At 56.9% G+C, this 19,312-nt stretch overlaps 1 protein-coding gene across 2 annotated transcripts; it reads left to right on the forward strand.

The window, feature by feature from the left end:
- The first annotated feature begins 175 nt into the window (after window positions 1-175).
- HPN (hepsin) lies at window positions 176-17,929 on the forward strand. Of its 2 annotated transcripts, none has more exons than XM_030298668.1 (13): window positions 176-311; window positions 864-933; window positions 6,834-6,935; window positions 7,032-7,073; window positions 12,169-12,298; window positions 12,372-12,494; window positions 12,607-12,647; window positions 12,903-13,068; window positions 13,158-13,348; window positions 16,591-16,686; window positions 16,880-17,022; window positions 17,181-17,369; window positions 17,588-17,929. In XM_030298668.1, exons 2-13 carry the CDS (start codon window positions 918-920, stop codon window positions 17,624-17,626), a joined length of 1,278 nt encoding a protein of 425 aa, XP_030154528.1. In that variant the 5' UTR covers window positions 176-311; window positions 864-917; the 3' UTR covers window positions 17,627-17,929. The 2 variants fall into 2 exon arrangements, with proteins under 2 accessions (XP_030154528.1, XP_030154530.1); XM_030298670.1 differs by having other exon boundaries at window positions 17,205-17,369.
- Window positions 17,930-19,312: the final 1,383 nt, after the last annotated feature.

The following is a 19,312-nucleotide window of genomic DNA, read 5'->3' on the forward strand; positions in this document are numbered from 1 at the left end:
CCCCTCCAGGCCGGAAGGAGGCGATGCGGGGGCAGGCCGGCCAGGTCCAGCCCCTGCAAACCCTGCCCCACCAGCCAGGTGGCCTCCAGCGTTGCCGATCCCTCCGCCCTGCCTCTCCCCGCCCCTTCCCCCGCCTCCGGCCCAGTCCCCCTCCTCCTCAGGTGAGGCAGCCAGGCCTAGCAGGCCCCACGCCGCTGCCTCTGCCTCCGGGCCACCGCTGCTGCGGGGCCACCATGCTCCTGCCCAGGCCTGGAGACTGACCCGACAAGGGCACTATCTCTCAGCTCCGCCCCCACCTGCCGGACCCCAGGGTAAGGACCAGGGCCCTCAGTTCCAGGCCGGGATACGGGTCCCCTCATCCTCACCCTACCTAGCGCCCACCTCCCAGTAGAGGGGCTCCCAGACGTCTCTCCAAGGACCTTGGAGCTCCAGCCCCATCTCCCTCAGACACAGGGATGGGGCCCCAGTCTCCGCCTCCCTCAGACCCGGGAGTCTGGGCTCCTACGCCCCTCCTCCCACATACCCAGCAGTTCAGAGCCCCCAAATGCCTTTTTCCCCAGGACCCAGGAGTTCAGGTCCCCAGCTCTCATCTACTCCCTCAGCCCCAGGAATTCGGACCTTCAGCCCACTCCTCACCAAGGCCCAGGCACGGGGGGCCCCCAACCCTGCAAATCAGGCGTCCCCTGGCTGCTGGTCAGACACTGACCCCATCCTTGAACCCGGCCCGATCTGCGTCCGTGATCACGGCGTGCTCTGGCCAGGGCCCAGTCCCTCCAGCCTCCCTGGATGGGCGCCTGGGACTGGGGGCACCGGGGCTGGGCTCGGCTCCCCCAGGCCCTGCCTCTCGGTTCATCTCCCCACAGGTCCCTCCCCGGCCCAGGAAGTCAGCCGGGGAATCATTAACAAGAGGCCGTGACATGGCGGAGAAAGAGGGTGAGTCCCCTTTTCCTTGAGTCCCAACCTTGGCTCTGCCTCGCGCCCCTCCCTCTGTGCTCTGTTCCCAGCCCTCCACCCCCTCAGAGCCCCCTGGCTCTGGCACCCCTCCTGGGCCCACCCCCAGCCCCTTAGGAAGTCTCTTCCACCTGATTAACTATTAACCAAATTTTCTGTGGGGCTGTGCCACCACCCGCCTTCCCGCTACCCCATATGACCTGCCTGGCTCCATGCCTCAGTTTCCCCTCACACCCCAGTGATCTCTCAGCGAACCCTGGACCGTCTTCTCCTTGGGGCTAAGGTGGGAAGACCAGCTATCATGGTTAAGGACACAGACTCTGGAGCTAAACACACAGGCCTGTACTTGAACCTGCCACTTTTTTGCTGTGTGGTCTTGTACAACTGACATCCTTTCTCTGGGCTTCATTTTACCCCTGGGTCAAGCATGGATCCTAATGCTACCAACCTACCTACCTGCCTATGTACGGGGGTTGTTGGGAGCTCGGAGCACACACAAGGCACCACTGTGGGGCTTAGCATGTGAGACACATGCCATGAGCTGGAGCGGTTATGACAGAGGTCAGCCGACTTGGCGTCCCCGGGACCCGAGACCCCCACCGATTCCAGACATTCCTCCCACCTCCCCGCACTGTGGACAAAAGAGCAGAGAGAGAACTTTGGACTCGGCCAGGATGGATGGAGAGGGGAGAGGTCGCAGAGAAAGCACTCCAGGAACGATGGGGGAAAACACGTGCCCGAGTGGCTGGCACTGAAGGGCTCTTGGCAGGCCCCGGTGAGGGTTCCAAACAGCCTGCCTCTCCCTCAACCTCTTCCACGCTTGGGGGCCAGCTGGAGGGGCCCGATCAGGGGACGGCCTTTCCTGCCTGCCTCTCCAGTGGGGGCCGGCTCCCTCTCTTCCTCCTGCAACCAGGCTAGCTGGGTTTGGTCCCAGGTGGTGGCACTTTCTGGCTGGGAGGTCCCGGATTTATCCTCTCTTGTCCTCAAGCTTTCATCTGTAGAATGGAGATGATACGAAGGCACGCCTCACAGGGTGGCATGAGGGTCTGAATGGCACGCTCGGCAGGGCTGGCTGTGTTGGCTGAAACGATCAGTGTGGACACTGCCCTTGTGGGGTCTCAGCACAGTTGGCAGATCAAGCCCCAAGCCGCACGGCTGTGGCCCAGAGCGAGCCCAGGCTCGCAGTGGCTCAGGAGGGGGCACTTGTCCTGGCTGAGCAGGTGGGTGACAGAGCCTGGAACCTCAGGGACAGCATCTCTCCTGGGGTCCCCGGGCCTGGGGCCCATGTGTGAATGAACCAGGGAGAAAAGCAGGTCATGCCCAGAGGGGTGGCCGGAGATGGTCTGGCTACAGAGAGAAGCAAGGCAGAGTGGGGCTCCAGTGCACCCCCGGGCAGCTCAAGCCGGTCCCGTCGCGGGGTCCTGCTGGCGGGGCTGGAGCCGGTGGTCAAACCTGGATACAGATGCTTAGAGGTTCTGGTGCTGCGCCGACTTGCTGGGTGACCCAGGGTAGGTGGCTGCGCCTCTCTGGGCCTCCTTTCCTCATCTGTACACTGGGGACGAGGATAATGATACCGTCCTTATTAACACCTGGTGCAAGGATGTAAGGGAAGTTCAGGACGGGGCTAGGACAGGGCTGAGAGCCATCCCTGCCTTGTGGCTGCTACATCTGTGTTACTTTGAAGTGCGCCCAAGGCAGGCTTCTTGGTGCTCCCTGGGGACTCAGAATTGGAGGAGGCGATACCTGGGCTGACACTCAGGATGAGTAGGGAATAGGTAGGGTGTGCCAGGCAGAGGGAAGAGCGGCTAAAGGCAGGGGCTGACAAGGCGCTGGGTGTGCAGTGGCACATGGGTAATTCGGCTATTTCTGGAGGTAATACCGGAAGTGGAGCTGGGGCAGCGGTGAGGTGAGCAAGCTGGAGCCACGTCTCTTAGGACTATTTCTGCTGAAGGGCTGGCTGATGCCTTGGCAGTGCTGGGTCTCTCCGCAAGATGGCGCTGGTGGTTAGTCTTCGTTTCTCTTATACTGACTTGTGTTTTACAAGTTCTGGGGCTTTGACTGCTCTTTGGAAACTATTGGGTGTCTGATAAAGAAAGCCCCATAAGACTCTCTGGGAATTTGGGGAAACATGTTCAATCCCCGAATCTCTAACAGCTGCACCACAGGGCTGAAGGTCTAAGACTCTGTCCTGGGGACACTGGGGAGCCATGGAGGGTTCTAGGTAAAGAAGGGACAGGATGGATTTTGTGTTTAGGAAGATCTTCGGGCTTCTGTGTGGAGGCTGGACCAGAAGGGAGGCTGAGCCCAGGTGGGGCTGGGAGCAGGGAAGGAGAGGGTGGACAGGAGATGCTCAGGAGGCCTGCAGGCTGTGTGAGCTGGCAAGCTGTGTGTGTGGCAGGGGGAAGCATTCTGCAGATGAGGGACAGTCCTGAGGATGAGAGCCTCTGACGGAACCTGGGGGTTGGGAGGACATCGAGGCCAGTGTCAGGCCAGGAGGATCCTGTGGGCGGGGACATCTACGAGGCTGCAGGACAGAAAAGGGAAACTGAGGCTGTGGAGGTGTGTGAGACAGATATGGGAGCAGGGGGCCTGAGTGGGGGGAGGCCATGTGCCACCCTATGGACCCCAGGTTTCAGGGAGTAAGAAGAGGGTCAGGGAATGGGGAAGGCCCCATCGGAGAAATGGAAGGAGAATCGGGCACGTGCCGTATCCCGGAGGCCAAAGGAGGGCCCTCCATTCGGGAAGTGGGAGCTGGGTAGGGTGAGGGCTGAGCCACGAGCCTGAGTTTCAAGCCAAGGAACCAAAGATGTCACTTGTGAGGGTTTGCAGCCAAATGGTGGGGGCAGAAGACCTGAGGTAGGGCAGCCTTAGTGCCCTTGGGGGGCAGAGAGCAGTGCCTGCGGCAGAGGCTGGGCAGGCTGCCTCCCAGGCCCGGAGGCTCCCCTGCTTCCCGGGAATCAGGGCAAGGAGGCTGCCTCACGCCCACAGTGAGGACACTTCCTGCCTCCACAAAGACGAGCTGTGAGGAGGCCTCTCACACAGGCGGACCCAGAGTGAAGACGCCTCCTGTCCCACCAGGGGCACCTGTTTTAGGGTTACTCGAAGTCCCCAGATCCAGAAGGCGTGGAAGGAGGTTCTTCCCACCCCAAGAGACACGGGGTGGCAGCGCTCGGCACCCCGGCAGGCACACCAGAGCCTCCGGGCTGGGCCCAAAGCCCTGACAGGCACCTGAAAACAAAGGGACCAGGACCAGCCTCATGGCTGCAGGGAGTCAAGACCTCCCACCGGAACCAGGAAGATGGTTGGGGGCAGAGTCGCCGGTGGGCGGGCGTGGGCGGGAGGCCAGGGTTGGCCTGGCCCACTGTGGCCTCTTTGGAGGGAGGGAGTATTTGTTTTCTCATGCCTTGACGGGAACTGCTGGCTTCTCAAATTCTTTTTTTTTTTTTCAACGTTTATTTATTTTTGGGACAGAGAGAGACAGAGCATGAACGGGCGAGGGGCAGAGAGAGAGGGAGACACAGAATCAGAAACAGGCTCCAGGCTCTGAGCCATCAGCCCAGAGCCCGACGCGGGGCTCGAACTCACAGACCGCGAGATCGTGACCTGGCTGAAGTCGGACGCTTAACCGACTGCGCCACCCAGGCGCCCCTCAAATTCTTAAGACACCCAGACGCCGGCCGTCCCAGGAGGATCCTGGACCAAGCCTTGCTCCGTTCTGGGTGCTGGTCTGGCCCTGTGCCCATGACATGGAGGGGAGAGCTGGGAGCTCCTGCTGCCCTGGGGACGGCCTGCAGGTGCCAGGGACAGCTGGGCACACGCCAGGCCCTGCCAAAGGCTTTTAGCAGCCCTGCGTCTTCGGCCCTCCCGCAATCCCTAGCAAAAGGGGTTGGCTCTTAATCCCCAGGGCCTCTGTCGCACTGGGAATGAAACCCCCCTTCTCCTCAGGCTACTGGCCTCCCTAGTTGGTCCCAGCCTCGGTGCCTGCCTTCCCCCAAGCTCATGCCATTCTGGCCACATCAGTGGCCTCTCTCAAACAGATCATATGCTTATTTTTGCCTCAAGGATTTTGCCTGTGCTGTTCCCTCAGCCCACAGCGCTCTTCCTTGAGATCTTTACATGGCTGGTGTCACCCTTCAGGTCTCTGCTCAAAAGTCCCCTCTTGGGGAGACCTTCCCTCAGCACCCTCCGGAGGCCACCTGCTGCCTTGACCTGCATTATTTCCTTCATAGACTTCGCCACAGTCTGGAAATGATCGAGTTTGCTTACTTGTTTATGTTTTCCCCTCAACCTTACACGTATGAGAATGTGAGCCCCACGAGAGCGGGCATCTCACCTGTTTTGTTTTGGGATGTGTCTCCTGAGCCTAGAATGGGGCCAGGTACAGTGGATGCTCCAACAGGACAATGAATGAATAGAGCTCCATTTACCAATGAGAAAAGTGAGGCCCAGAGAGGTGAAGGGTATTGTCCAGGACCACACAGCTATAATGATGTAAAAGCATTTATTGAGAACTTTTTCTATGCCGGGCATTATAGCACGGGGAGAGGTAGCATGGCTTAGTGGTTCTACACTTGGGCCCCAGCACCAAACGTGCCCGGGGTTCAGGACTCAGCACTGCCTCTTGCTGGCTGAGTCACCCTGAGCGTGTGACTCCACTTCTCTGAGCCTTAGTGCTTCCTGCTTGAAGAATGGGAACCATAATTGAAATGAGGCCTGAGTAAGTGAATGCATTTAGAGCAGTGCTTGAGAAAATAAGCCTGTGATTAGAGTTTGGCTATTATTTAAGAGAACTTGAAAGTATTATTTTTAGGTGAGTGCTGGGAGGATGTCCATTAAATAGATGAGAAAGCTGAGGCTCAAAGAGGTGATGCCACCTGTCCAAGGTCCCAGGGAGGGAGGGGTAAGGCCGACATTTAAAATGTTTTTTAATGTTTATTTATTTATTTATTTATAGCATGGATTCTTTAACTCTTTTTTTTTTTTAACGTTTATTTATTTTTGAGACAGAGAGAGAGCATGAACAGGGGAGGGTCAGAGAAAGAGGGAGACACAGAATCCGAAACAGGCTCCAGGCTCTGAGCAGTCAGCACAGAACCCGACGCAGGGCTCGAACCCACGGACCGCAAGATCATGACCTGAGCCGAAGTCGGCCGCTTAACCGACTGGGCCACCTAGGCGCCCCAATGTTTATTTATTTTTGAGAGAGAGACAGAGAGAGACAGACAGAGGGAGACAGAGCATGAGCGGGGGAGGGGCAGAGAGAGGGAGACCCAGAATCGGAAGCAGACTCCAGATTCCGAGCTGTCAGCACGGAGTAAGACCAATATTTCAAAGCGGGGCTTGCGAATTTTCAAACTTAGGTTCTTACCCTCCAGGGGCACATTTGACCTTGGAGCTGGGTCCTGCGGGAGAGGTCTGGCTTTGGGAGAATACCCAAGGACGGAGGGACCGGAGCAGTCTGGTGGTGGGGAAATGCTAAACAGGAGGGAAGTGAGCTGCCAAGGGGGCAAAGGTCAAGGGTCACAAGAACCTCTGAGAGAGTTATCAGAAGTGAGAGTTTCGAGAAAGGGGTGCAACACGATGAAGGAGATAGCAAAGTGCAGAAGCGCCTGTCATGTGTCACCGACACCGGGGAGGAGAGATCATTACGTGGCAGGAGTGCGGCTGTCCCGGCCACGCCCCTTCCCAGCGGGAAGCCTTGTGGAGCTGGACACCTGGTTGTCCACGCTGTAGGGGAGGGACGGCCCTGAGAAACTGGGCCCAGGGCATGGCAGGCTCAGGCGTGCTAAGTTAGCCCTGGGGGCTAAGAGCTGGCTCCGTGCCCAGACCCTGCCGTGACGAGGACAGGCCTGGCGGTGGCTCCAGCACGGTGTCTGTTGCAGGTGGCCGGACTGTGCCATGCTGTTCCGGACCCAAGGTGGCAGCTCTCGCTGCGGGGACACTGCTGCTCCTGACGGCCATCGGGGCAGCATCCTGGGCCATTGGTGAGAGTGGCCCCGGGCCTCTACCCTCCCCTGCCCCCTGCAGCCCCCCCCCTCCCCCCCGCCGCCTGCCTGCCCTCACCTCTACCTTCTCTGCAGTGACCTTTCTACTCAAGAGTGATCAGGAGCCGCTGTATCCGGGTGAGTAAAGCAGGCTGGGACCCTTTGGGAAGCCCTGGAGGACACATGTACCTGGTGGGAGCTCCAGAAAAAAGGTCCTGAGTGACTGCGGGAGCCCGTGCAGAGAAGTTAGCAGCGATGTTGTGCCGTGTGGAGGGCCTGCTCTGGGCCAGGCACTGTTCTAAGCACTTCACTTGTCTGGTGTCTCTTAGACTCTAGGTGCATTACCCGCTTGGTGCATCGTGAAATTAAATTAGGGAGTTGAAAACCGCATTTTAAAAAATAGGTAAGATTAGAAAATACCACAGTGTACCTCTCTCCGTAAGAAAAAGTTTCGTTGATCTTCTGTTTTGGTTTTACGAGAGTGGTACCGTTAATCAGTCCGTTTTACAGATGGGGAAACTGAGGCTCGGAGCAACGCAGTGATTCGCCCCAGAAAGCACAGGTTCAGGGCTACGCTGTGATGTAAAACGTGTTCCTTACTGCGAGGCAAGGTCAAAACCTGTCTGAGGGGTGCCGTGTGAATTCGGCGACCCATTCTAGTTCTTCTGGGGGGCGGCTGCTGTTATGACCCCCATTTACAGACGTGGAAAATGAGACCAGAGAGGGCACACAGCTGGTAGATGATGAGGCCAGGAATAGCTGTTAGACTTGCCTGCTAGAGCTGTGTCTGCAGGCAGCTGAGAATGAACGGCCACACTAATAATAGATACAGACACTAAATGTGGAATGAATGGACGAATTTCCCCAGATGCCAGCCCCAGGCTGCCGCTCTGTGGCCCAGAGCAGCGGGAAGAAAGGGGAACTTAAGTGTCGGCATGTATTTTTCACTCCCGTGAGCCTCATCAATTCCATAAAGGGCTCTGCTCACGTCAAGAGAAGAAATGAAAATCCAGACAAGGGAAGCCTACGTCCATGTTGGTCATCATGTCAGCACTTGGCATTTACAGGTGCCGGGCGCAGGCCCCTGGGCTCTATGCTGTCAATTCATTAACCCTCCCCCAAAGCTCATTTTAATGTGGGGAGGCCGCGGCACAGAAAGGCCCAGTGATGTACTGCAGGTCTCAGAGCTAGTAAGCGGCGGGGTCTGGGATCTGAACCCAGGTAGCCTAGATCTGCTTTTGTGCAGAACAACTACACTCTGTTGTTTCTCGAGAAATAGCCAAGCAACTGGCCATAGTGACGGCTAACATCTGCCAGGCCCTGGCTGTAAATTTTGCACCATACCGTGTGAATTTGGAGCTGTTATAATCCCCATTTTTCAGATGGGGGAAACTGAGGCCCAGTGAAGTGAAGACCACACACCGAATAAGCGGCAGGACAGAGGGATCGTGCCCCTGCCGAAAACCCCTCCATAGCTCCCCACTGCCGCTGGGCTAAAATCTCAACGCGTTGCGGCTCCAAGGCTCCTAGGGTCCATCCCCCTCTTCCGCCCGCACCTCACGCTTGCGTCTGGCACTCGCCAGGGTCCACTCTCATGCCCTTGAAGAACCCTCCCGGTCCCACAGTCTTTGCTTCTCACCTCTTTCCAGCTCACACCTAGAAGCAGTTTCAAGGTTCCGCACCGTCACTCTGAGCTCTGGGGCCTCCTACCGGTCCTGCCCCGCCTGAGTCCCAATAGCCTCATCTGTAAGCGGCGAGGGGCGCGGGGGAGAATGAGAGATGCAGGTCCTTGCAGTGCTTGGTTCTCAGCCACTTGGTAAATACTGCTTTTGTGTCTCACCTTCAGGCTTTAACGTTCCTGAGCAAGGCCTTCCTGCACCCCAGACCTCATGCTCCCCCCGACCCCACCACCATCCGTGTTGCTGCGGTAGAACTCTCCTCACACTGATAATTATGTACTTCTGGTGCATTTTAGGAGGGCAGGGGCACGTTGTTTGCTGTCCTAGACGGTGTCCTGCATCTAAGTCGGTGCTCAGGGAGTCTTTGCTTAAATGAAACCACACAAGTTGCCAATGAACTACCTTGTTCTTGGCCTCCAGCTGGAAAGTAACTAGGCCGTGATTCAGACCGAGCTCCGGCCAACGTCAGCACTACTGCTCAAGTTATACTTGGGTTTTCCAAAACTGCTGGGAAATTACAAAACAAACAAACAAACAAACAAACAAAAACAGACGCAAAACTATATCCCCACCTCATTTTCCTGGGATTTTCACACCTCTAACTATATCACACAATTTAGTAAGCCAGCCAGGTGACCCGGAACACATTTTTTTTTTTTCAAATAATTCAAACAAGAATAAAGAGTTGAAAAGTGAGAAACGGTGGCACAGAACGTGGCTTCAAAAATAATTGGAGGGAGCATTTGATATTCCCTCCCCGCATCTCCCCCAACCCATATCTATAAAGTGATCATTTTTTCCCTAAGGCCTCACCCTATCTGGAACACTTGGAAACTTTTCACCCCCAGCTGACGGTTTGAACCCCAGGTCTTGGTCTTGGAATGTGGGGTGGTGGGCGCCATCCAGCAGAGGCACCAGGCATCGCCTGCCCCCACCTCAGAGCAGGAGGCCATAATTAAGGCAGGACAGCCAGGAGGCTCTTAGTGCTAGCTGGGGGAAGTGTGCCCAGGGTGGGGCCGGTGAAAGTCCAGGTGAGACCCTCAGAAGCAGCAGTGAGTATGTAGGCTGGCAGGCCTGGGTTCAAATTCTTTGCTGGTTCTTAGTGGTAGGTTCCTGGGCAAGTATGTCCTCTCTGAGGCTCAGTTTCCCGATCTGCAAGATGGGCATAGAAGGGGTCTCTATGCCCTAGGATGGTTGTGAGATTCAAAAGCCACCCCCCCATACCAGATATGACACAGCATAACATGGTCCAACCCACTGACATCCCCCCGCTGTCACTGTTTGGCCCTCGGAAGGGGAAGTGACTGGACAGGCCGCCTAGGGCAACATTCACAGCTTGGGGTTTGGAGTGGCGAAGCCTGGGTGCGAACCCTCTCTGCTTCTCACTCACCCGGTGATGTTGGACAAGTCAGCCCGTCTCTCTGAGCTTGAGCCCCTCCTCTGACCAAAATGGGGATCTCTGTGGCTTCGGGGTGGTGTGGCAAGGCCCTGCTGTTGGTGGTCAGGGAGAGCACGAGGCATAGTGCTGGGCACCTAGCAGGGTCTCAGCACGACCTTGTCCAGATCTGTGGGGCTATGGGAAGACCACTCGGCTTGGGTACGGCCTCGCCGGCTTCCTCCTGAGAGGTTGGCAAACTGAGTTTGCCCCAGATTTGGTTTCTTAGAATGTGCTCTGCAGCAGCAGCAATGCAGGAAGCTCGGGAGAAAAGGACCCAGGAGGTCACAGCTGGTCCTTCCCCAGACCTGCTCCCCCGGCCCCCTTCCCCATCCTGGTCAATGGCAGCTCCGTCCTTCTGTGGCTCAGGCCAAACACCGTGGAGTTGTCCTTGACCCCTGTCCTTCCTTCACAGCCACGTCCAGTCTGCCAGCAAACCCTGTCCCTGCGACCCAGAGTCTAAACCCTTCGCCCCCACCGTCCCTGCCCTGGCCCAGCTTCCATCCACCCCCTCCTGGACACCACAGCAGCCCCTCCCCAGGTCCCCCGCTGCTCTGCTCCCGGCCCGCAGGCAGAGGGAGCCTGTGAACCCCCGAGTCGGGTCAGGGCCTCCCGGCTCAGAGCCTCCCCTGGCTGCCCCTCTCTTCGGGGAGAAGCAAAGGCCTGGTGTTGACCCAGCCTGCCTCCCAGCTCCTCTGCCTCTCGCTCACTCTGCTCCGGCCGCCTTGCTGGTCCTCCCCCACCGCACCCCCCACCAGCCTTGGGTTCTCTGTACTCGCAGGTCCTGTGGCCTAGTTCTCCGTTCCCTCACCTGCCTTCACAACCCTCTCCCCTCCTTCAGATCTACATTCACACTCCACCTCCTTAACGAAGCTCTCTCTGTGCCCGCCTATGGAAAATGGCAGCTTCACCCCGCACGCCAGTACGCCCCTGCCTCTGTCAGCCTTGATGTGTCTCCCCGGCTCCTTTTGTGACTCGTTTGTCCCTTTCATTCCCCGTCTCACCTTCTGGCCTTTGAGTTCCAGGGAGCAGGGGTTTTGTCTGGTTCGCTTACTGCTTTAGCAATTTGTCCACTGCCCAAAACAGAGCCTGGCCGTGCTGAGGGGTAAATGTAAATAAATACGCCTGAGGCCTGTGACCTGGCTTAGGTGTGAAAAGGGGTCCTCTGGCCATGTGGGGAGCAGCCTGGGAGGGGCTCAGAGGGCCTTCAGTTCTCAACACAACCGGCCCCAGACATGGGCTCTCTCCAGCCTTACTGGGTCTCCACCCCACCTCTTCTCACAGCCTGTGATGAGGTGTTTGGTTGAGTGACTTTTTTTCTGCTGTCTGTCTTTCCCACCCCTGGACTTGGGCTTGGTGAAGGCACAACCCAGGGCTGCCTAGGTCATCTTTGTGCCCCCAGCATCACCCCACACAGGACTGGGTACGGAGTATATGTCTGGTTAACACTTATCTGGTGAATGAATGAATGAATGAATGAATGGATACTACTTGGAGAAGTGCCATATGCATTTTAGTATATTCAAGGCTTGGACAAGTCTTGCAGAAAAGATAGCTTTTCTTTCTTTCTCTTTCTTTCTTTCTTTCTTTCTTTCTTTCTTTCTTTCTTTCAAAAAAACTATAGGGTCTCTAGATACTTGGGCAATCTGATGTGTCAAGGGTCTTCAGGCTGCAGAAGACAAAAGGAAAAAAGAAACAAACTGGTTAAACAGAAAGGGAAATGATGAACTTACTTCTCCAACAGTTCTGGGGGTCTGGCAAGCCTGGCTTCATCAAGGGGCAGATCTTGGCTTTCCTCCACCTTGGCTAAGTTTTCCCCTCCTGGGGGTAAAGATGGCCCCGGGAGATCCAGCCGCACACGCCCATCCTCTCCGGAGCTCGCTGGAAACCGCTTCCCTCTTCCCAAATGGCCAAGCAAAGGGTCAGACTAGCGGTGCCTGTGCAGCCGGCTCAGGCAGCCCGGCGGCCACAGGAAGGTCCCCGGGTTCCCAGCCCATAGGTGCGCCCCAGCTCCTATTGGCTCCGCGGAGACCCTGTCCTGGAGCCCCGCAGGGTCGGGCGGGCAAGCGGGTGGGCACAGCGGGGAGGTGACCCAGGCGGCCGTCCTGTCGCCCTGCAGTGCAGGTCAGCCCTGCCGACGCCCGGCTCATGGTGTTCGACGACACGGAGGGCACGTGGCGGCTGCTGTGCTCCTCGCGCTCCAACGCCGGGGTGGCGGGCCTGGGCTGCGAGGACATGGGCTTCCTCAGGTAGCGGGCGGCCCTCGGGGGGTGGGCGGGCGGCGCGGGGCGGGAGGAGCAGGCCTGACCCCTGCCTGCCCAGGGCCCTGGGCCACTCGGAGCTGGACGTGCGGACGGCGGGCGCCAACGGCACGTCGGGCTTCTTCTGCGTGGACGAGGGGAGGCTGCCGCTGGCCCGGAGGCTGCTCGAGGTCATCTCCGTGTGGTGAGGAGGGCAGCGGGCAGGGGCGCCCACCCGCCCGCGGTCGGTGCCCTTTCTTCCATCTTAATTGGCCTCTCTTTTTATTTCTGCCTCTGCCCCTGTCTTTCTCTCACAGTGACTGTCCCAGGGGCCGTTTCCTGGCTACTGTCTGCCAAGGTGAGACCCTGAAACTCAGAACCCTCTCCCTTAGGCCCTCCCCCCAAACCCAGAGCAGGGCCATGTCCCATCAGGCCCCCCCCCCCCGCCCCCTGCCCCCCACACTGGCCATATCCGACCCTACAAGGATAGAGCTGTGTCCTCTCAGACTCCCTCAGGATGGCAGGACCTTGTCCCCATAGATCCCCAAGGATGGGGCTGTGTCCTGAGGTTCCAGGCCCTCCCGGGGCCCTCGTGACTCCGCCTCTCCCACAGATTGTGGCCGTCGGAAGCTGCCTGTGGATCGCATTGTGGGAGGCCGAGACACCAGCCTGGGCAGGTGGCCGTGGCAAGTCAGTCTTCGCTACGATGGAGCTCACCTCTGTGGAGGGTCCCTGCTCTCTGGAGACTGGGTCCTGACAGCTGCCCACTGTTTCCCTGAGTGAGCGTCCCGTAGCGCTGAGGGGGAGAGGCGACGTGGGACGGGCCGTGCCCAGGCAGCTGCCATCCTCCTCTCCTGTCCCCTGGCAGGCGGAACCGGGTCCTGTCCCGATGGCGGGTGTTTGCCGGAGCTGTGGCCCAGGCCTCCCCCCATGGCCTGCAGCTAGGGGTGCAGGCGGTGGTGTACCACGGGGGCTACCTCCCCTTTCGAGACCCCAACAGCGAGGAAAACAGCAATGACATCGCCCTGGTCCACCTGTCCAGCCCCCTGCCCCTCACGGGTAAGTCTGGAGATGAGCCTTGGCCTTGGGGACTCCAGAGGCTGGGAGGAGAGAGGACGGAGCCATAGGAATTCATGGGGGTAAGGGAAACGATCTTGACGGGCACGCGTCAAACAGGGACGACTGGTGCAGCCACTTTGAAAAACCACCCGGCAATTCCTCGAAAAGTCAAACATGGAGTTAGCATTGGGCCCAGCAAATTCCACCCCAGGGTACGCGCCCAGTAGAAGCGGAAACACATGTCCGCACAGAATCTCACACACAGATGTTCAAGGCAGCTCGGTTGACGACAAGCAAAAGATGACAACCCACACGTCTGACAAACGGATGAACAGAACGTGGTCCATCCACACACGGAAGGAGTGGCAGGGTACCGACACAAGACACACTCAGATGAGCCTTGAAAACACTGTGCTAAACCAAAGTCAGACACAAAAGGCCGCTCTATGATCCCGTGAAAATGAAATTCCAGAATGGGCAGGTGTGGGGACAGAGAAAGATCGGTGGTTACCAGGAGGTAGGGGAGGTATGAGGTAGGGGCGAGGCTGAGGTGGGGAGATTGGGAGGGGATGAGTCAAGAATACAGGATCTCTTTTGTTCTAAAATGGATCGTCAGGCACCCAACTCTATGTGAACCCACTAAAAAGCCATTGACTCGTACACTCGAAGAGGGCGACCTGCATGGTGTGTGCATTACGTCTCAAAAGAGCTGTTACCAACAAATATAGTTAAGATGAAATGAAGAGGGGCGCCTGGGTGGTTCAGTCGGTTGAGCGTCCGACTTCGGCTCAGGTCATGATCTCGTGGTTCGTGAGTTCCAGCCCCGCATCGGGCTCTTGTGCTGAGAGCTCAGAGCCTGGAGCCTGCTTCGGATTCTGTGTCTCCCTCTCTCTCTGCTCCTCCCCTGCTCACGGTCTGTCTCTCCCTCTCTCTCAAAAATAAATAAACATAAAAAAAAATTAAAATTAAAAAGATGAAATGAAGAAGGCTTTTAAAATACACAGATGAATCAGAGAGGGACTGAGAAGTTAGCCCCTCTGCAGTTCTCTGGGGCATCTCCTTGCTGTCAGGGGGCAAGACTCCCCTTGGGGGCCAGGACGCTTCTCCAGGGCCTGCCTCTGGATTCAGAGCAGACCTTGGGCTTCCGCTTTCAGCAGGCCACAGTGTGGTGACACTAATCATAAAAACAATGGCCACGAAGTCGTAGTAATGACGACGATGAGCCTCCGCCAGGCAACGGTACAGTGATAATGAAATAGTACAATTAGCCCCCACGGCAGCCTGGGGAGGGTGGGTCCTCCTCTGATCCTTCGTTCCCACGTGGGGAAAGATCCCGACACAGAGAAGGGAACTCTGCTCCAAAGTCCCGCAGCTGGAAAATGGCAAAGATCTGAGCCAAGCCTGCCTGGCGTGGGAATCTGTGCGTGTAACCCCCAGGCTGTGCTGCTGGGACTGTTTTGTGGTTTCTATTATACTTATTTTTATGCCTATTTTCTTTTGAATGGTCCGTGTTATTGGTTTTCCCATCGAAGGGGATGATGCACATTTTGCTTTTTTCTTTTGTATTTATTTGAGAGAGAGAGAGAGCATGCACCAGTGGGGGAGAGAGAGGGGGAGAGATCCAAATTGGGCTCCACGCTGACAGCACAGAGCATGTGGGACTTGAACCCACGAACCATGAGATCGTGACCTGAGCCACCCAGGCGCCCCAGATACACTTTTTTTTTTTTTTAAAAAAACAAAGCCTTGTCTTTGGGGGTTACAAATACTGAAGTAAAGAAGTGTCCGTGGAAGCACAGGAGGAGGGGGTGGGAGTGGCTTCGGTTCGAGACACGAGGCCGAGGGGGTAACAGCGTAGGATTTGGGATCAGATTCCGGGGCTTGCCGTCTATGTGATCTTGAGTGTGTGGCTTCACCTCTGTCTGTGCCTCAGTTTCCCTGATCCATTAAATGACCGCCTAGGGTTTTTGAGACGATTAAAAGGGGAATGTGAGTAAAGAGCTTCGAGCGATGGCAGCACACAGTGAGCACCCAGTTCGTGTGAGCAGTCACCGCTTTTGTCGTTTATTACTGCGACTCATTCATGTGAGCATTTCCTATGTGTCAGGTGGGCTGCTCAGTGCTTCGCCAGTTTCTCACCACACCCTCTGGGGGAAAAGATTATTCTGTCCATTTTATAGCGTAGAGCTCCGAGGCTCAGGCCCGTGAAGTCACCAGCAGGGAGCAGACAAACCCTCTGTGCGTGTTGTGCACGGCACAAGGACATCGCATCTCAGGGGCACCATTGTCACTGTTGTGGGCGTAGACCTGTGTATCTACTGTGATGGTTTTCTGGCAGTTGGAAGTCAAGTATGTAAAGATAGGGATGCCTTTTCCTACTTCTCACAAAGGCACCCTCTCGGCAGGGGCTGGCCCTGTGGGCCGGGGTTAAGAACACCGGCTCCGGAATCAGGCCGACCTGGGTTCCAGTTCTAGCTCTGTCACTGAGTCATTATGAGACTCTGGACAAGTGACTTGGCTTCATGTCCCTCCTCTGGAAATGGGCTAACGGTGCCCCCCCCCCCTGGGCTGATGGGAGTTTGGAGGATACAGGAAAGCGCCTCGTACACGGTTAACTCAGTTGATGGCAACTCTTCCCGTGGTTATTTTAAAAGAACTGAGGAGGGGCGCCTGGGTGGCTCAGTCGGTTAAGCGTCCGACTTCAGCTCAGGTCACGATCTCACGGTCCGTGAGTTCGAGCCCCGCGTCGGGCTCTGGGCTGATGGCTCAGAGCCTAGAGCTTGCTTCTGATTCTGTGTCTCCCTCTCTCTCTGCCCCTCCCCTGTTCATGCTCTGTCTCTCTCTGTCTCAAAAATAAATAAACGTTAAAAAAAAAATTAAAAAAAAAAAAAAAAGAACCAAGGAGGGGCGCCTGGGTGGCGCAGTCGGTTAAGCGTCCGACTTCAGCCAGGTCACGCTCTCGAAGTCCGTGAGTTCGAGCCCCGCGTCAGGCTCTGGGCTGATGGCTCAGAGCCTGGAGCCTGTTTCCGATTCTGTGTCTCCCTCTCTCTCTGCCCCTCCCCCGTTCATGCTCTGTCTCTCTCTGTCCCAAAAATAAATAAACGTTGAAAAAAAAAATGAAAAAAAAAAAAAAAAAAAGAACCGAGGAAAGGGTGTACCAGGGCGCTTGAGGCCGCCGGACAGGGGTTTGGTACAAGGTGGGCCAGGCTGGCAGAGGCTGGACCGCGTGGTCTCTCTCACAGAATACATCCAGCCCGTGTGCCTCCCGGCTGCCGGCCAGGCCCTGGTGGATGGCAAGATCTGTACCGTAACCGGCTGGGGCAACACACAGTACTACGGTGAGTCCCGTCCTCTGTCTGCGGAGCCGCCGTCAGGGAGACTGAGCTGGGCTGGGGAAAAGCAGTCCGGCTGGTCGAATGCTTCTGGGCCCCGGGGCACAGGGACGCTGAGGAGCCCGGGCGGGGGGCACCAGGAGGGAAGGGGGCCGCGCACGCTCCCCAGCCTTGGCCAGCCTTGCCCGCACACCCCCAGGCCAACAGGCTGGGGTACTCCAGGAGGCCCGAGTCCCCATAATCAGCAACGATGTCTGCAACGGCCCCGATTTCTACGCGAACCAGATCAAGCCCAAGATGTTCTGTGCCGGTTACCCTGAGGGTGGCATCGACGCCTGCCAGGTGAGGGACAGTGTGGGGTAGCCCCTAGCCCCTGCCACTCCGGGGATGGAGACCCAGGGCAGGGGGCGGTCGGGCTCCCTATCTCAGGCCCAGGGGGCTCTGTGGCCACAGCCGCTGGCCATTCAAGAGGGCCTCCTGGATGCCCTCTCGGCCTCCAGCCAGGCCTCCCCTTCCCCCACCAGGGTGACAGCGGTGGCCCCTTCGTGTGTGAGGATAGCATCTCTCGGACGCCACGTTGGCGGCTGTGTGGCATCGTGAGCTGGGGCACCGGCTGTGCCCTGGCCCAGAAGCCAGGTGTCTACACCAAAGTCAGTGACTTCCGGGAGTGGATCTTCCAGGCCATAAAGGTGAACGTTGGGCCCAGATGGGAGCCAGAGGGCGGGAGTGTTTGGGACTCTAATGGGGAAAAGGGAGAAGGCGGGGTTTTCTGGAAACCTGTGCTCAGGCCTAGAAGAGGGCGGCCTAGGGAACACATGGATTTCAGAGGGCTTCTGGGGAGGGGAGGTGAGCTGTGGGACTGGGGAAACCTCTCAGTCCTCAGAAGCCCCCAGTTGTCTTTCCCCAGACTCACTCCGAAGCCAGCGGCATGGTGACCCAGCTCTGACCTGCGGCTTCTCCTTGATGTGCACGCCTCCAGGGCCCAAGTTCGCCTAGGTGGCTCCAGCCCCACCTGGTGGGGTTCACCCTGGGCCTGGAATGGGACATTTTTCTTCTTGGGCTGAGCCCACAGGTCCAAGGATACCCTCCCTCCAGGCTCCTCTCTTCCACAGTGGCGGGCCCACTCAGCCCTGGGACCACCCGAGCCTCACCCTCCTGACCCCCATGTAAATATTGTTCTGCCATCTGGGGACCCCCATCTAGGTGCCCCTGATGACAGGATGCTCTTTAAATAATAAAGATGGTTTTGATTAACGTGGCCTCTGAGTTTGCAAATGGAAACAGCAATGAGGACATTTGTGGGGGAGGGAAGAGAGAAGTTAGGGACTGGCACAAATCAGGCAGGGAGCATTATCCTCCAGTCCCCACTGGCTTGAGAGAAAAAAAAAAAAATAATTGGCTCACTTAACTGAAACTGCCCTGGAGCAATCGGCTTCAGGTACTGTTGGATCCAGCTGCCCATATACTTTTTTATCGGGACTGTGCCTCATTTCTTCTCTCACATCTACTTTTCTCCATGCCAGCTTTATTTCCAAGAAGACTCCACTACAACCAGAGACAGAGATGTCCCCCCCTCAACCCAAACACAAGGCTTATCTTCACGGACCACTTAGCAGCCCCAGTGGAAAGGGAATTCTTAACCAGTAGCTACAGCAAGGTCCAGGCCTGGCTCTCTCTGGACGGATTCGGGTCATATCCTCATTCCTCATCAAATCACTGTGCACGTAGTGCATGGAGTCAGGAAGGTTGACCCTCAAGAACTATATGACTTGAGTATAGGGGGTTCCCCAATGGAAAATGGGGCGCTTTTTCTAAAAACATGATGTGGATACCCAGTGGGGGAAAAAAGACATTCATCATAGGCCAACACAGGAAACTGGGTCCCTGTAGGATGGAGACAGGAGTTCCAGGCCCTGTGAGCAGAACCTGAGACAACCACCCCTTCCTTGGTCTGGGCTGGAGGTCGGGTCCCAGCTTCCCCCTGTTCCCTAGAGCATCTGCAGATCTCTTGGAGGCCTGCCGGCCACCAGGGGGTGCTGCTGCCCCTAAACTGGGAGGAATCAAGTGTTTTCTGCCCTGGTCTCATCCATGTGTTGCTGACAACCAGCTGGTCTGCAGGAAAATGCTCACGGGTGCCTGCTTCCCATGACTTTCGGTGATAAAAATTATAATGTGTTGTCCATCCGAGCAATTTCCTAAAACATGAATAGACACAGGAAAGTGCCTTTGGATAACCGAGCGTTTGGAAAATGCTCCAAGCCTCACTCCCTGGATACCAAACCCTTAGTGTGGTTGATCCTCACCATCGCTTTGTCCTTTGGGAGCACCTCAGCACCCCCCCGACCCCCTCCTCCCGTCTCATCCGCAAGCTCCAGGCAGGTTTTCCAAATGTCCGCATGTGAACGGACCATCCTACCCATCCCATCTGGGACTCGACTTGCACGTCGTGAACATAAATTTTCTTTTGTAATTAGCTGAAAAATGACCCGTACGTGTGTTTTATGAAGCTCAGGGCTTCTGAGAGAACATGGCCCACCGTAGGGGTCCTGAGCAGGTGGAGCCAAGTCCTGGAGGAGCTTACCCTGGCAGGAGGGGCTGGGCAGAGCAGACATGACCTTGTTCCGCAAGGGAC

The sequence above is a fragment of the Lynx canadensis genome, chromosome E2 (assembly GCF_007474595.2).
Source record: "Lynx canadensis isolate LIC74 chromosome E2, mLynCan4.pri.v2, whole genome shotgun sequence".
NCBI classification, from domain to species: Eukaryota; Metazoa; Chordata; class Mammalia; order Carnivora; family Felidae; genus Lynx; species Lynx canadensis.

Excerpts from the sequence above, each read along its gene's own strand:
- HPN (XM_030298668.1), top strand. Across the intron at positions 12,299-12,371 it reads GAGGACATGGGCTTCCTCAG|GGCCCTGGGCCACTCGGAGC; the intron begins GTAGCGGGCGGC and ends CTGCCTGCCCAG. Across the intron at positions 17,370-17,587 it reads GGATCTTCCAGGCCATAAAG|ACTCACTCCGAAGCCAGCGG; the intron begins GTGAACGTTGGG and ends GTCTTTCCCCAG.